At 47.0% G+C, this 16,435-nt stretch overlaps 2 protein-coding genes across 2 annotated transcripts in view; one reads left to right on the top strand and one right to left on the bottom strand.

Moving 5' to 3' along the window:
• The window catches only part of fgf7 (fibroblast growth factor 7), a 44,383-nt gene extending 41,864 nt beyond the window's left edge, over nt 1-2,519 (bottom strand). Inside the window, exons 1-2 of the mRNA XM_071401037.1 lie at nt 2,093-2,519; nt 392-1,174 (exon numbers count right to left, since the gene is read on the bottom strand). Of these exons, the coding sequence (XP_071257138.1) occupies nt 392-680 (289 nt within the window). The 5' untranslated portion in view covers nt 681-1,174; nt 2,093-2,519. The remainder of the gene's footprint in view (nt 1-391; nt 1,175-2,092) is intronic.
• LOC139575764 (protein FAM227B-like) overlaps nt 1-16,435 on the top strand; it is an 81,157-nt gene that overhangs the window by 62,969 nt on the left and 1,753 nt on the right. Inside the window, exons 10-11 of the mRNA XM_071401040.1 lie at nt 11,086-11,207; nt 12,369-12,526. Of these exons, the coding sequence (XP_071257141.1) occupies nt 11,086-11,207; nt 12,369-12,526 (280 nt within the window). The remainder of the gene's footprint in view (nt 1-11,085; nt 11,208-12,368; nt 12,527-16,435) is intronic.

Here is a 16,435-nt window from a genome sequence, read left to right as displayed (position 1 = left end):
AGCTACTATTTAGCAGCGGCGGCTACGATTTAACAGCGGCATCCACTATTTAGCAGCGGCGGCCAAGATTTACCAATGCCGGCCCCGATTTAGCAGCGGCGGGCACGATTTAGCAGCGGAGGCCACGATTTAGCAGTGCCGGCCCCGATTTAGCAGCGGTGGCCCCGATTTAGCAGTGTCGGGCACGATTTAACAGCGGCGGCCCCGATTTAGCACGGGCGGCCACTATTTAGCAGCGGCGGCAACGATTTAGCAGAGGCGGCAACGATTTAGCAACGATTTACCAACGGCGGCAACGATTTAGCAGCAGAGGCCACGGTTTAGCAGCGGCGGCGCAGATTTAGCAGCGGCGGGCACGATTTAATGTATATAGGGGAAACACTGGTCTTACTGTAACAGTTGGTGGGGTCTTGTGTCCCGTTGATGTTGCCGTAGTCGTCGACGGTAAGGAACCACTGCGTCCGGCTGAACAGCTGTCGTATGCGTACATCTCCCCCTTCCATGTAGTCGTAGTTCCGTGCGTGGTGCTCGTGCTTGGAGCAGTTCATTATGGCGGCCAGCTGCTCGGGTGTGCAGTTGCTGCAGGCCACACACACGCTGCCCAGCAGGAAGATGAGGTGAAGGTACAGTCCCGACAGCAAGTTAGGCAGGTTGCATGGCAGTGGCATCCATCTGGGCATTATAATGCACTGCTGTGGGGCGCCACGGACAACATGCTGAAATACTGCTGTCTGCTCCGGCAGACAGAACAGAACAGAGTGCCAGACAGAGCCCTCCTAGCGCTGTTCACTAGGAGCCTGGACGGGCTGGTCCCCCTAACCTGTGACCTGTAACCCCTGGCTGGGGCGCTGAGGCCAGCTGGTGGGAGGTGGAGTGGGTGGAGGGTAGGAGGGTTGCAGAGTGACCAGGCACTAGTGTGATGTCTCTCTCTGTTTGGAGTTGTTGTCTGTCTCTCTGTTGTAAGGACACAAGGCTGTAGGTTGATGTCCGTCTGTCTCTCTATATGAATGAGGCCAGTCTTTATGTTGATGTCCGTCAGTCTGTCTCAGTGTAATCCTCACTGTGTGTGTCGGCTGTGTGATCCCGGCAGAGGAGACAGTCGTCCAACAGCAGACATTGTCTTGTCTGTTTCCGGATGTTTCCGGATGTTTCAGGGGTTCTGTGGAGGCCAGAGCTGTGGAAGAGAAGGATGTTTGTGTGTGTGTTAGATGTCTGCAATTTCTACAGCCTGTAATTTAGACAGCAGTCCAGTGGATGTGGATCTACAGTATACTACTACTCACTCCCACTTGGATAGTCTGAATCCCAGACAGTGTTGAGTGTTAAAGTGAGGAGTTGAGCTGCAGTGCTGAATGTAACACTGGACATCTGCTTTAGGTTTGTAACCTTGCTCTAGTAGCCGGTCCCTCTTAATCCCAGTGTGTAGTGGTTTACCAAACTGTCCCCAGACCAGTCTTCTGCCTACTGTACTGTACCTTACTGATCTGTGCTTTCAAAACCTATTCAATTAGCAACAACACTGATTGTGATATGTCCGATTTCATAGATTGTGTTGTCAATGGCTCTATCGGTCTCTGCCATCTTGTTGTTGTCATTTGTCTCAGACAGAGTTGTCTGGAAATGGAAATGGAAGCTGTGCATGCTCAAGATGTGATTCTCAAAAGATGCCAGCTCAAGATGCCAGTTCAAGTTCCTGAATAAAGTCAAAAAAGGGAAGTGAAATGAAGTCTCCTTTAGCTGTGTGTGGATAGATGGAAATATCCTAGAGCTGCTATCTCTATATTGCTATATATATCTCTAAACCTCTATCTGTAATATGTGTATCTGTCTGCAACACGTCTATAGACTTTCAGTCAGTCTCAACAGATAAACAGAAGCCTCACCAAACCCTGAGCTCCTATACACACATTCACTCATCAATTCACTAAATCACAAATAATCCAACAACTCTTAATTCATTTCCTAATACATTTCCTAAAAGTTTTCTTACTGCAGAGCAGTTCTTAACTGAATTGACTGGTTCAATAAAATGTAAATAAATATAGAGAGAACGAATAGAGAAGAGTTGAATAAAGTTGGAATAAAAACTTACATTAGTATGGAGCGTTCAGAGATGAAACAGTTAGTGGTATTCCTCTTCCTTAGAAGCTTTAGAGTTCCTGTGATCACACTGCTCCTGATCACTGACAACCTGTGTGTGTGTAGGTGTGTGTGTGTGTAGGTGTGTGTGTGTGTGTGAGAGAGAGAGAAAGAGTGGTTGTATGTGTGTGCATGTCCCTGGGACTTCTCAGTTAGTCAGTGCTTTAGCAGCCAGTCTCTCCTCTCTGTAGTGTGAGCTGTGCAACATCCTCCCTGACCGTCTGTCTGTCTGTTGTGGGCTAGCAGGGAAGGCTAGCTCAGTCAGATAAATGTCTCTCTGACCTCACGCAACAGCAATTAGCTCCCAGCCACTCAGCTGTCACTGGTGGAGAGAGAGGGAGACAGAGAGGGAGAGAGCGAGAGTACCCCCGTTCATCACCAACCCTCGCCCCAAAACTCCCCCCTTCTGTTCCACCCTGTTTCTCTCTCTGTTTTACTCTCCTCTCTCTCTCTCTCTCTCTCTCTCTCTCTCTCTCTCTCTCTCTCTCTCTCTCTCTCTCTCTCTCTCTCTCTCTCTCTCTCTCTCTCTCCATCTCTCTCTCTCTCCTCTCTCTCTCCGTCTCTCTCATGCTGTATCTCTATTTTTCTCAATTTCTTTCTCTCTCTCTTTCTCTGTTTTACTCTCTTTCTGCCTCTTTCTCTGTATCTCTCTCTGTATCTCACTTTCTCTCTCTATCTCTCTGTTTTTGTCTGTCAGTCGGCCAGTCATCCTGAGGGAGCTATAAACATAAAGAAATAGCTGATTTTCTCCTGGTCTGCTCCTGGAAAGTCATTCTTCCATTAGCATGCTCTTTCAACGACCAGCGCAGCATCTCTCTCCCCCTTTCCCACCAAATGCCCCCTCACTTAAACGCTTTAGCATGGTTTCAAATATCAACTCCTGTGTCACTTTAAAGTTAGTTAGAAAACCGTACCTTGAATTAAAGAGCGGGATGAGATTATTACACAAAATTATAAACATCCAAAGACCAACCTTTCCCCTGTTATTGTACACGTCGCAATCATTCACTGGGTGTCTTTAGTAGCTTTGAGCCATCGTTAGAGAATAAGGGATTCATCCACCGCCAGACCTAAAGATCAAAGCCCTAGATAAATTCACACGCTGGCAGCCTTCTATTGGGGCAGACAGAACCAGAAGGCATTACCTTTCTCAGGTACTCATCTCCCTCCGGGCTAAAGCACTCTTTCACTTTCCATGTTTGTTATTAAAGCCCAGAATTTATCGCCTCACATACCTGGCCTCTCCTAGGACTGGACACTTCAGAGAGTTTATATGGTCCCTCATGACGAGGGCTCTCGTGGCGAGAGGGAGAATGCTGAGGAGTTTCTGCCTCCCTCTCATCTGCTGAACTCAACTGGTGGTAATAAACATCTCATTGATTAGGTGTCAGTCAGGACCCAGCGAGTGGTTGTGGTGTGTGTGTGTGTGTGTGTGTGTGCGTGCGTGCGTGTGTGCGTGCGTGCGTGCGTGCGTGCGTGGTTGTGATATTTCAATGTTTTCTGCTCTAGTAATCTTTTATGGCCAAGGTTTTTAATATTTATGTGGCATTGAAACCATGTTGTTATTTTTTGCAATAAAAAGTGATCCACATGTTCACAAAGCGCATCACAAGATGCCTTGACAGCTTTAAAGCCAATAATGATGTAGGCTATTGTAAACACACAGCACCATATATCACCATTGTGTATCCATATATCACCATTGTGTATACAACCAGACACCTGCTCCTTCCTCGGGGCGCGCTGCTTGCTAGGGCATTGTGAACTGCGGTGGCGTTGTGGTCTAAGTAACGCACTCCAGCTCCGAGCATCCTTTGCTCAGCTCTGTTTGGTCTCTGCTTTGCTCAGCTCTGTTAGGTCTCTGCTCTGCTCAGCTCTGTCCGGTCTCTGCTCTGCTCAGCTCTGTTTGGTCTCTGCTTTGCTCAGCTCTGTTTGGTCTCTGCTCTGCTCAGCTCTGTCCGGTCTCTGCTCTGCTCAGCTCTGTTTGGTCTCTGCTCTGCTCAGCTCTGTTTGGTCTCTGCTTTGCTCAGCTCTGTTTGATCTCTGCTTTGCTCAGCTCTGTTTGGTCTCTGCTTTGCTCAGCTCTGTTTGGTCTCTGCTTTGCTCAGCTCTGTTTGGTCTCTGCTTTGCTCAGCTCTGTTTGGTCTCTGCTCTGCTCAGCTCTGTTTGGTCTCTGCTCTGCTCAGCTCTGTTTGGTCTCTGCTTTGCTCAGCTCTGTTTGGTCTCTGCTTTGCTCAGCTCTGTTTGGTCTCTGCTTTGCTCAGCTCTGTTTGGTTTCTGCTCTGTTTGGTTTCTGCTTTGCTCAGCTCTGTTTGGTTTCTGCTTTGCTCAGCTCTGTTTGGTTTCTGCTCTGTTTGGTCTCTGCTTTGCTCAGCTCTGTTTGATCTCTGCTTTGCTCAGCTCTGTTTGGTCTCTGCTTTGCTCAGCTCTGTTTGGTCTCTGCTCTGCTCAGCTCTGTTTGGTCTCTGCTTTGCTCAGCTCTGTTTGGTCTCTGCTTTGCTCAGCTCTGTTTGGTCTCTGCTCTGCTCAGCTCTGTTTGATCTCTGCTCTGCTCAGCTCTGTTTGGTCTCTGCTTTGCTCAGCTCTGTTTGGTCTCTGCTTTGCTCAGCTCTGTTTGGTCTCTGCTTTGCTCAGCTCTGTTTGGTCTCTGCTTTGCTCAGCTCTGTTTGGTCTCTGCTTTGCTCAGCTCTGTTTGGTCTCTGCTTTGCTCAGCTCTGTTTGGTCTCTGCTCTGCTCAGCTCTGTTTGATCTCTGCTTTGCTCAGCTCTGTTTGGTCTCTGCTCTGCTCAGCTCTGTTTGGTCTCTGCTCTGCTCAGCTCTGTTTGGTCTCTGCTTTGCTCAGCTCTGTTTGGTCTCTGCTCTGCTCAGCTCTGTTTGGTCTCTGCTCTGCTCAGCTCTGTTTGGTCTCTGCTTGTCTCAGCTCTGTTTGGTCTCTGCTTTGCTCAGCTCTTTGCCGTCTCTGCTCAGCTCTGTTCAGCTCAGCTGGCCTTTACAGCAGAACAGCACAGGAAGTAGACTGGCCGCAGGCACGACAGACCTGCGTGAGTACACCTCTTTAACTTCTCTACCTCTCTCTCTTTCTTTATCTTACTTATTTTCTCTCCCTCCCTCCTTATCCTCCTCTCTCTCTCTCTCTCTCTCTCTCTCTCTCTCTCTCTCTCTCTCTCTCTCTCTCTCTCTCTCTCTCTCTCTCTCTCTCTCTCTCTCTCTCTCTCTCTCTCTCTCTCTCTCTCTCTCTCTCTCTCTCTCTCTCTCAGTTTTATAGTAGATAGGTTATTGAGTAGAGTATAGTAGCTACCAGAGGTATGTGCTGCGTCCAACCCAGAGGTCAGTCTTTAAAACCTCACTTTTCCTGCTAATTGATTCAGCTCATTGTTAAATCTGCAACGGTCAATAGAGCCTGAGAGGGTTGAGGTGCTCGGGATGGGACACGTTTGCAGAAACAAGCTAACACGCTAACAGAGCTCTGGAGGGCCAAACCTCCACTCTTAAAGTCAACTCCAGATACAGCCTGTTGTCAGGGATAGCCTTCTTACTCAGAGCTGAAGACTACTGTACGTGGTTCAGAAGAGCACTTACGTCCCAAATGGCACCCTATTCTGTATGTATTTCACTACTTTTGACCAGGGCTCATAGGCCCCATAGGGCTCTGGTCAAAAGTAGTGCACTTTATAGAGAATTGGGTACAATTTGGGAGAAACAGCCATAGTGAGTTAGACCAGAAGTATTTCCTTAGCACAATTTCCTGAAGACATGAAGGTACATTTACAGGACAGGTTATGTATTTTATTCTCAGATTCCTAAGCACAGAACACTTTGTGTACTTTGTGAAACTATCGAGACCTGCAGTATCAGTGTGAGTGTTGTTACGAGCGTCCAGTCTCTCTAGCTGTATCTTTCCTTATAATGTAGGAGCAGGGTTTATGGACTGTGGCTGATGGGGTGTCTGCAGGGGAGAGTTATGGTTTGGGGACAAATCACTGGTGACAGCTTCCAGGTAACACTTGACTTTTACTGGTTACTGTCTAATCATAGACCCCAAGGTCCAGCAGCTTGTGCTCCAAATGGCACCCTATTCCCTATATAGTGCACTGCTTTTGACCAGAGCCCTATATTGGCCCTGGTGAAGAGTAGTGCACTATAGAGAATAGGGTGCTATTTGGGACGTAGCCATACACATCAAACACAGACTGGACCTCAGTCCAACCAACAGGTTGGTTAAACAGCAGGTTAGTTACAGTGGAGGCAGGTGAGGGCGGCTCCTACTATTCACTGTAATAGAACGAATGGAGCGGCAGCAAACATATGGAACCACATATTGATGTGCTTGGTACCGTTCCATTCGTTCCGGTCCAGCCGCCACTATGAACCCGTCCTCCGATTTAAAGTGCCGCCAGCCACCAGTGGTTAGTTGTAATGCCTCTATAGTCTCTTGTGTGAGATTGGGTTCTGGGTGCAGAATGCCTCATTGGCAGGATCAGAATAGGATTTCCCTGTTGGTTCTGTCCATTGGTGTTTCCAGCGAACCACTTCTCCTGCTGACACAGTGCTACATCCACTAGTTAAAGTAGTTCCCACTATTAGGCTACGCTGACATCTTCCTCCACACACGCACACACACACACACACACACACATATACACACACATACACACACACACACTGCCAGCGCACCACTCTTTAAAAGCATTCCTGGGTGGAGGCGTATCTGTGTGTGTGTATGTGTGTGTGTTCCTGCTTCATCCTGTCTTGTAGTGAAATGAGCAGGTTTACTCTGTGTGTGGATGGATGATATTTAAGGTCAGTTATTCTTAGCCCAGGTTTAGACTGTTTGGGTTTAGCTCTTGCTTTCTAAATTCCACCGTAATTGGGGAGCTCTAGGGATGGAGCCGACAACATTAGCCCTGCACTATAAATAACACACACACACACACACACAGCATGTGTAACTACCAGACAAGCAGACCTGTCTCCAACAACACTGGATCAGCTATCAGAGATCAAACACCATCTTACAGTGAAGAATACAAAGAAGATGTGTTGTTGCAGAATCAAAATGGCTTTTACTCATATCCTGTTACTGAAGGAAGATGATGATGATGATTGAAGATGTAACATGACTCACCATGAAACAACAGTATCCTGTGAAGAGGAATAGAACAGTCTGATCTGGAACAGCAGTCAAGGAGAGGACACAGAAAACACACTCAGACTGTCCCGCTGTAAACCAGCTCTTTAAAGCGTCTCTTCCTGGGTCCTAACACATACTGTCACAACAGCAGTAAAAGGTGACAGAGAGTCACAGCCTAGGTTGTCACTTACAGCTCAGGTCAGGGTGGAGGGGTCAGCTCAGGTCAGGGTGGAGGGGTCAGCTCAGGTCAGGGTGGAGGGGTCAGCTCAGGTCAGGGTGGAGGGGTCAGCTCAGGTCAGGGTGGAGGTGTCAGCTCAGGTCAGGGTGGAGGTGTCAGCTCAGGTCAGGGTGGAGGTGTCAGCTCAGGTCAGGGTGGAGGGGTCAGCTCAGGTCAGGGTGGAGGGGTCAGCTCAGGTCAGGGTGGAGGGGTCAGCTCAGGTCAGGGTGGAGGGGTCAGCTCAGGTCAGGGTGGAGGGGTCAGGTCAGGGTGGAGGGGTCAGGTCAGGGTGGAGGGGTCAGGTCAGGGTGGAGGGGTCAGCTCAGGTCAAGGTGGAGGGGTCAGCTCAGGTCAGGGTGGAGGTGTCAGCTCAGGTCAGGGTGGAGGGGTCAGCTCAGGTCAGGGTGGAGGGGTCAGCTCAGGTCAGGGTGGAGGGGTCAGCTCAGGTCAGGGTGGAGGTGTCAGCTCAGGTCAGGGTGGAGGTGTCAGCTCAGGTCAGGGTGGAGGTGTCAGGTCAGGGTGGAGGGGTCAGCTCAGGTCAGGGTGGAGGTGTCAGGTCAGGGTGGAGGGGTCAGCTCAGGTCAGGGTGGAGGGGTCAGCTCAGGTCAGGGTGGAGGGGTCAGCTCAGGTCAGGGTGGAGGGGTCAGCTCAGGTCAGGGTGGAGGTGTCAGCTCAGGTCAGGGTGGAGGGGTCAGCTCAGGTCAGGGTGGAGGGGTCAGCTCAGGTCAGGGTGGAGGGGTCAGCTCAGGTCAGGGTGGAAGGGTCAGGGTCAGGTCAGGGTGGAGGGGTCAGAGGAACCGTACAGATAGTCTCAGATAGCTCCAGCTCAGACAGTCTCAGGGTAAGGCTTAGTGAGGTGTGAAAGAGATCATACAGATAGATGAGAAAAGGGTATGTGAGAAGGGGAGAGAGAGAGAGAGAGAGAGAGAGAGAGCGCTGCCTGGAGTTCCTATTGGTCACTTCTCAGACCTGTCCACTCCCCCTCTTTACAGTCACTCTGGATATCACCACAGGTTAGACCAGGCTATGTTACACCATGACTTCACCCCAGGTTAGACCAGGCTATGTTACACCATGACTTCACTCCAGGTTAGACCAGGCTATGTTACACCATGACTTCACCCCAGGTTAGACCAGGCTATGTTACAACATGACTTCACTCCAGGTTAGACCAGGCTATGTTACACCATGACTTCACCACAGGTTAGACCAGGCTATGTTACACCATGACTTCACCCCAGGTTAGACCAGGCTATGTTACAACATGACTTCACTCCAGGTTAGACCAGGCTATGTTACACCATGACTTCACCCCAGGTTAGACCAGGCTATGTTACACCATGCTCCCCCAGGTTAGACCAGGCTATGTTACACCATGACTTCACTCCAGGTTAGACCAGGCTATGTTACAACATGACTTCACTCCAGGTTAGACCAGGCTATGTTACACCATGACTTCACTCCAGGTTAGACCAAGCTATGTTACAACATGACTTCACTCCAGGTTAGACCAGGCTATGTTACACCATGACTTCACTCCAGGTTAGACCAGGCTATGTTACACCATGACTTCACCCCAGGTTAGACCAGGCTATGTTACACCATGACTTCACCCCAGGTTAGACCAGGCTATGTTACCAGGCTACTTCACCTGGGGTGAAGTCATGGTGTAACATAGCCTGGTCTAACCTGGAGTGAAGTCATGGTTAGGGAGTTGTGTAGTGTTGTAATGGGTCTCGTTAGTGGCTGGTGCAGAATGTGAACAGGTGTTATGTCTCAAATTAAACACTACTCCCTATATAGTGCACTACTTTTGATCAGGGCCCATAAGGCTCTGGTCAAAAGTATTGCACCACATGTGGAATAGTATTTAGGACACAGCCTGTGTCTGGGGAAAACTCTGATCCACCTTAATACAGCAACAGCTGCTGGGGATCAGGTCTGCTCTATGGAAGAGCACTGCCTTGCCTTGCTTTGACAAACACACTATAGAGGGAGAGAGACATCGAGGGATCAAACAGAAAGAGAGAGACGGGCAGAAAGAGAGACAGAGGGAGAGAGAGAGCTGGCAGGCAGGCATTGTTTTTAGGGGTTTAGGGGTACAAATCTCTCCTTCATCTGTGGCTCTGATCACAATTGAACTGAACAAGCTCTGGAAACGCTAACATCTGAGTTCCTGCCTGCCCACCTGTTAGAGTAGGTGTGTGTGGGTGGGTGTGTGTGGGTATGTGTGTGTGTGAGTGTGTGTGGGGGGGGTATGTGCTTGCGTCCATGTGTGTGTGTATGGTATAACGTTTCCTCTATACAGGACACCGTGTGTGTTTGTTTGACCCTAGTGTAGTGAGTGTTGGGGTTAGAAGTGGCGACATGGGGATTTGAACAGGGCCTGTCACACTGTGCAGCCATACATCATGTGTCCAGTACTAATCTCGTTCCCAGACACTTTCACCCAAAGTCTGGTGGACCAACGCATCAAACTCGGCCTTCGTTAGCCAATACAGAGAGCCGGGAGAAACTCCCGCCGCATAGACATTGGCTTAATCTGCATAATCTACCAACCAATCATCTTCTACGATGCCTTCCCCCTAACCCTATCCTGTACACCACAAGCACAGAGCTACTCTTCGCAGTCGTATGATTCGCTTAAATTAAAATATGACAAATACTTTACACAGTAGGTCACTCCCACTAAGGCCAATTTTGAGTGGTTGATATCCCAGGTTTATATGTGCTGTGCACAATAGCCTGCAGGTGAGGTTAGTCCAGTGCCAACCTGATCCATAGATTTAGGGCAACATTTTGGTGCGAAGTGCAGAAAATACCATAAACCTCATTATAATCTTGAAGTGTGATTTAATCTGAAAATGTTCTTCAACGATGTCCGTTATAAGGAGCGGATTATGTAAGGGATAATCAACGAGAGGCTGTGTGTTCTATGGAAAATAATAAACGACTTGGAAGGTGTGTTCCACGAACGCATAGAGCCCTGAGTTGATTATCTCTTATATACTGTACCATGGCTATAATTTAACAGATTTGCCGCTCTAAATGTTTTCATTTGTCAGTAGAAATGTTTTCAATATCCACTGAAGTAGGAAGCAAGTTTACTAGATAGCTACAGTAGTTGCCTTGGTAACCAAACAGACTTGCTAGTTTAGCTAACCAAACCATCAGTCCTAGCTTGCTATTATGAAAATCTAATTCAACAATGCCGATAATGTTTTCAATTCGACTTTTGCTGCCAAAAGCAGCATGGAACATAAGAATGAACTATAGCCATTGAATTCTACCGTGCTGATATTCCGTGCGTTATAGGGAAATAATGCACGCTCTAGAATGCCCTTCAATCTAATCAGAAACCAATATTTAACAATGCCATGGTCTAATTGAAAAAACGGAGCAATATATAAATAGTTTCCTCTTCAAAACGCACATTGTTGAAGAAAAGTTTCATTCAATTCCCATGATAATGAGGTTTATGGTAAGTTTTCCACTTTGCAGTGCTCAGTGCTTTTGCACCTATAGCCTGATCATGACTCTGGTGTTAACCATACCCACACTATGCAATCATCACTCAGTGTGTGTGTGTGTAAGTCAGACCTGCAGATGGAGTTTGAAGAGCTGGTGTCCAGCGCCAGGAGACTAAGTCTCAGCAGCACAGAAAAGCAGAAGAGAGGAAGCATTGCCAATGCTGACTCCAGGATGGACCGCAAGAGAGAGGTACAGCAAAATGGTACACTACGTTGATTCAGAGAGAAGTAACACTATTACCCATTTCTACTGAGCTGGGTCGAGCCAAGTCAAGCTAATCTGCACCAGGCTGGCCTGGTTATGCATCCGCTGTAGTTGACAGAACCCTGCTGGAACGCTGGAAAGAAAATATCTGAGCCAGAACAGTACTGTTTGGGTCGGCACCATAGTGTAAAAATGGTAAAGGCGTCAAAGTGTGTGTGTAGTTATCATGTGTACTTGTTGTGTGTTTAGTATTAGTTGTAATGTGTTGTGTGTTTAGTATTAGTTGTAATGTGTTGTGTGTTTAGTATTAGTTGTAATGTGTTGTGTGTTTAGTATTAGTTGTAATGTGTTGTGTGTTTAGTATTAGTTGTAATGTGTTGTGTGTTTAGTATTAGTTGTAATGTGTTGTGTGTTTAGTATTAGTTGTAATGTGTTGTGTGTTTAGTATTAGTTGTAATGTGTTGTGTGTTTAGTATTAGTTGTAATGTGTTGTGTGTTTAGTATTAGTTGTAATGTGTTGTGTGTTTAGTATTAGTTGTAATGTGTTGTGTGTTTAGTATTAGTTGTAATGTGTTGTGTGTTTAGTATTAGTTGTAATGTGTTGTGTGTTTAGTATTAGTTGTAATGTGTTGTGTGTTTAGTATTAGTTGTAATGTGTTGTGCGTTTAGTATTAGTTGTAATGTGTTGTGTGTTTAGTATTAGTTGTAATGTGTTGTGTGTTTAGTATTAGTTGTAATGTGTTGTGTGTTTAGTATTAGTTGTAATGCGTTGTGTGTTTAGTATTAGTTGTAATGCGTTGTGTGTTTAGTATTAGTTGTAATGCGTTGTGTGTTTAGTATTAGTTGTAATGTGTTGTGTGTTTAGTATTAGTTGTAATGCGTTGTGTGTTTAGTATTAGTTGTAATGTGTTGTGTGTTTAGTATTAGTTGTAATGTGTTGTGTGTTTAGTATTAGTTGTAATGTGTTGTGTGTTTAGTATTAGTTGTAATGTGTTGTGTGTTTAGTATTAGTTGTAATGTGTTGTGTGTTTAGTATTAGTTGTAATGTGTTGTGTGTTTAGTATTAGTTGTAATGTGTTGTGTGTTTAGTATTAGTTGTAATGTGTTGTGTGTTTAGTATTAGTTGTAATGTGTTGTGTGTTCCAGTCCCACTACATTGGAGCAGGTCCAGAGTTCCAGCATGTCCGTTTCAAGCCTTGTGGTCAGAGTCCTCTGGTGTCTCGTTACCTGCACCTCCAAGACATCCCTACACCCGCTGGATCTGACACACGCAGGATCAGACGCACTGAGATCACCAACCTGACATATCCTTGCACACACACACACACACACACACACACACACACACACACACACACACACACACACACACACACACACACACACACACACACACAAACAGCACAAACACACACAGGGGCGCCGGGAAAATTAGGACGATTCTAAGGGCCTGTGACTGACAGGGGCCCTAAAAAATTATTAGAACATTAGGTTAAAAAAAATATATATAAAATGATTAACCTATCATCCTTAATATAATATTTTATTTACAGAGCCTCTGTATTGCCTAACCCCCCTCTATTTACATGAAATGGTTCGGTCCTGCCCCCAAACCAGGCGCGAACGGTACTTGCTAGCAGTGAATTGTGAGTGAGGAGTGCTGGTGGAGCATCATGTCTCAGCTTCCTAAAGGAAAATCTGGCTTCCAAAAATGAAAAGAAAGACAGAAGAGAGAAAAGAAAGGGCGACGATATGTCACCCAATTTTTCACAAAGGAAGATGGGTGTAGTCCGTGAGTGTTAGAAATTAACCTGTTAGCTTAGTCCATAGTGAAATCGGCTACTTTTGCTCCCCTAACATTAGTTACTTAATATCTTCACAGAAAATTCTGAGTGTTTACATTTCACTCTTTTAGCCCTTCATTTAATCAATGCAGCAAACTTTTAGCAAGCTATTCGTACTAAATCAGTTGTCCCTGCCCCTGCCTGGTGCCAGGCCCAACAGATGCCGCTTCAGGGTCAGCCCTGTCTCCCCATCCCCATACCCCTGAACCATCCCTGTCTCCCCATCCCCATACCCCTGAACCAGCCCTGTCTCCACATCCCCATAGCCCTGAACCAGCCCTGTCTCCCCATCCCCATACCCCTGAACCAGCCCTGTCGCCACATCCCCATACCCCTGAACCAGCCCTGTCTCCCCATCCCCATACCCCTGAACCAGCCCTGTCTCCACATCCCCATAGCCCTGAACCAGCCCTGTCTCCCCATCCCCATACCCCTGAACCAGCCCTGTCGCCACATCCCCATACCCCTGAACCAGCCCTGTCTCCCCATCCCCATAGCCCTGAACCAGCCCTGTCTCCCCATCCCCATACCCCTGAACCAGCCCTGTCTCCACATCCCCATACCCCTGAACCAGCCCTGTCTCCCCATCCCCATAGCCCTGAACCAGCCCTGTCTCCCCATCCCCATACCCCTGAACCAGCCCTGTCTCCACATCCCCATACCCCTGAACCAGCCCTGTCTCCACATCCCCATCCCCCTGAACCAGCCCTGTCTCCCCATCCCCATACCCCTGAACCAGCCCTGTCTCCCCATCCCCATACCCCTGAACCAGCCCTGTCTCCCCATCCCCATACCCCTGAACCAGCCCTGTCTCCCCATCCCCATACCCCTGAACCAGCCCTGTCTCCTCATCCCCATACCCCTGAACCAGCCCTGTCTCCCCATCTCCATACCCCTGAACCAGCCCTGTCTCCACATCCCCATACCCCTGAACCAGCCCTGTCTCCCCATCCCCATACCCCTGAACCAGCCCTGTCTCCACATCCCCATACCCCTGAACCAGCCCTGTCTCCCCATCCCCATAGCCCTGAACCAGCCCTGTCTCCCCATCCCCATACCCCTGAACCAGCCCTGTCTCCCCATCCCCATACCCCTGAACCAGCCCTACTCCCAACTGAAGAAGGAGGTGAGCAGCATTGTGTTGAATGATATGTCAGTTGGCATAATTGCAGGTACTGCAATACATTGAGGACAGGAATGTGATTCTCCAGTCAGGAAAAATCTCCCTTGACACAGAGGCAGCCAATATCAGAGCCTTAAAGGAAGAAGCTCTTAGAGATGGATGGGAGTCTCTCCTGTCTGAGGCAACACTGATTTCTCCCCAAATGGATGTTGCACCTCAATTTAGCAAGGAACACAGCCGCCAGAGGAAATGGAAGAGATTCCATGATGAGACCTCTCAAGAGGAGACAGCTCAGGACAGTGCAGAAAAGGTGTTTCGGAACAGTGTTTTTTACTGCTATAGACAACATCATAAGTGACTTGGACACTAGCTTCCACACCACTGCAACAATTGTAGAATCATTTTCTAATGTTCTGAAAGTTGGGCAGATTAGTGAGGATAAAGTCCCTTCTGTGTTCCATCCACTGATCATGAAGTATTCCAGAGATCTTACACCTGAGTTTCAAAATGAAGTAAGACACCTGAACACTGTATATGCTGCCACTTTCCCCCCTAACTTGTCCCCTCTTTGTCTCCTGAATGCAATTTGTAAAATGCAGCTGAAAAAGCATTTTTGGATAAGTGTGCATTGCTTTACGTATATTTTGCACACTGCCTGTGACTGTTGCTGGTGACGAGAGAGCTTTCAGTAAGCTAAAACTGATAAAAAACTATTTGAGGTCCACTATGTCCCAGGACAGGCTTTGCAGTCTTGCCATGCTGTCCATTGAAAGTCAGTTAGCTAGACTTGATCAGTGACTTTGCTAGCAAGAAGGCTCGGCGCTGGGCTCTTGGTGAGTAAGGCTGAGCAAGGGCCAGTGATAACTGTTAAATGGCATGACGATGGCTATTGGATCACTACACACATGATGCCCACAGGCTGAGAACCAGATGTGTCTCAACGTAATGGCTGGATTACCATAAAAGTTGTTGTGCAACATCAAGACCCCCAGTGGAAGAAACCTATTGATTTGGTGACCTCTTGACCTTTCCTGTAGCACCAACATCAGGCCTTTTCATTTTCTTTTCCATTTTCCAGTTCCACTTTTACAGCAGCATATTTTCTAGTTGGTATGTATACTTAGTTCACAAATCTGCTGCTGATTTGATTATTTTGTTTGTTATATCATTCTATAGATGATAATGTTAATTTATTTTAATTGAAGAGGTTCATGTATATTGAAGTTATATTTATTTGAAGTTTATTTGAAGTCATTCATGTTAAGAGAATTTTCCATTCAAGAATTTGACCATTAAAGACAACCTTTAGCACATTTCTTATAGAGGGTATCAGTCTTGCATCAAATAGTGAATTCCACTGTATGCAGAATGTTGCATGTCTGCACAGTGTTATATTTTCACAGCTCATTGTCAGTAAATATCGTACAGTAAATATTGGACTACAAGAGAGTTGCAAAGGTAGAGTTATTTAAGGCTTTGAATGGGTCGATTGGGTTCTGGAGGTGTGTGGTTACAGCAAATGTGCAGGGTTGGTGTGGCCTGTGGTGGTGGGGCCCAATGTGATATATTTTCATGGGGCCCAAAATCCCTGGCGGCGCCCCTGCACACACACGCACGCACGCACGCACACACACACACACACACACACACACACACACACACACACACACACACACACACACACACACACACACACACACACACACACACACACACACACACACACACACACACACACACACATACACATACACATACACATACACACAGGCACACACACATGCACAGACACACACACATGTTGTTTTGCACACAGCTGGCACACTGTATTTATGCTGAGAACAACATGTAAAACATACTCTTAAACATGCTAATAAAACATGCGTGGATTATGTGGGACTCTACTTTACTGGAGTTAATGAACCACTTAATGAACCTGGCACAGGAGAAGAGGGGAGGGCTGAGTACAGGGGGTATAGAGTTCAAAGTTAACTAATCTCATCGGCTTTTTCTCTCCATATTCTGACTGTAAAACTGTAAAACTCTGAGATAATCATAGTTTGGGAATGTGTAGGACCTGATAGGTTTTAATGAAATGTAACATAACAGACGTTAGATAGAGATACACTATATATACAAAATTATGTGGACACCCCTTCAAATTAGTTCATTTAGCTATTTCAGCCACACCCGTTGCTGACAGGTATATAAAATTGAGCACACAGACATGCAATCTCCATAGACAA

This window comes from Salvelinus alpinus, chromosome 5 (assembly GCF_045679555.1).
Source record: "Salvelinus alpinus chromosome 5, SLU_Salpinus.1, whole genome shotgun sequence".
In the NCBI taxonomy this organism is placed as follows: domain Eukaryota; kingdom Metazoa; phylum Chordata; class Actinopteri; order Salmoniformes; family Salmonidae; genus Salvelinus; species Salvelinus alpinus.
This window is presented reverse-complemented; position numbering and strand designations above follow the sequence as displayed.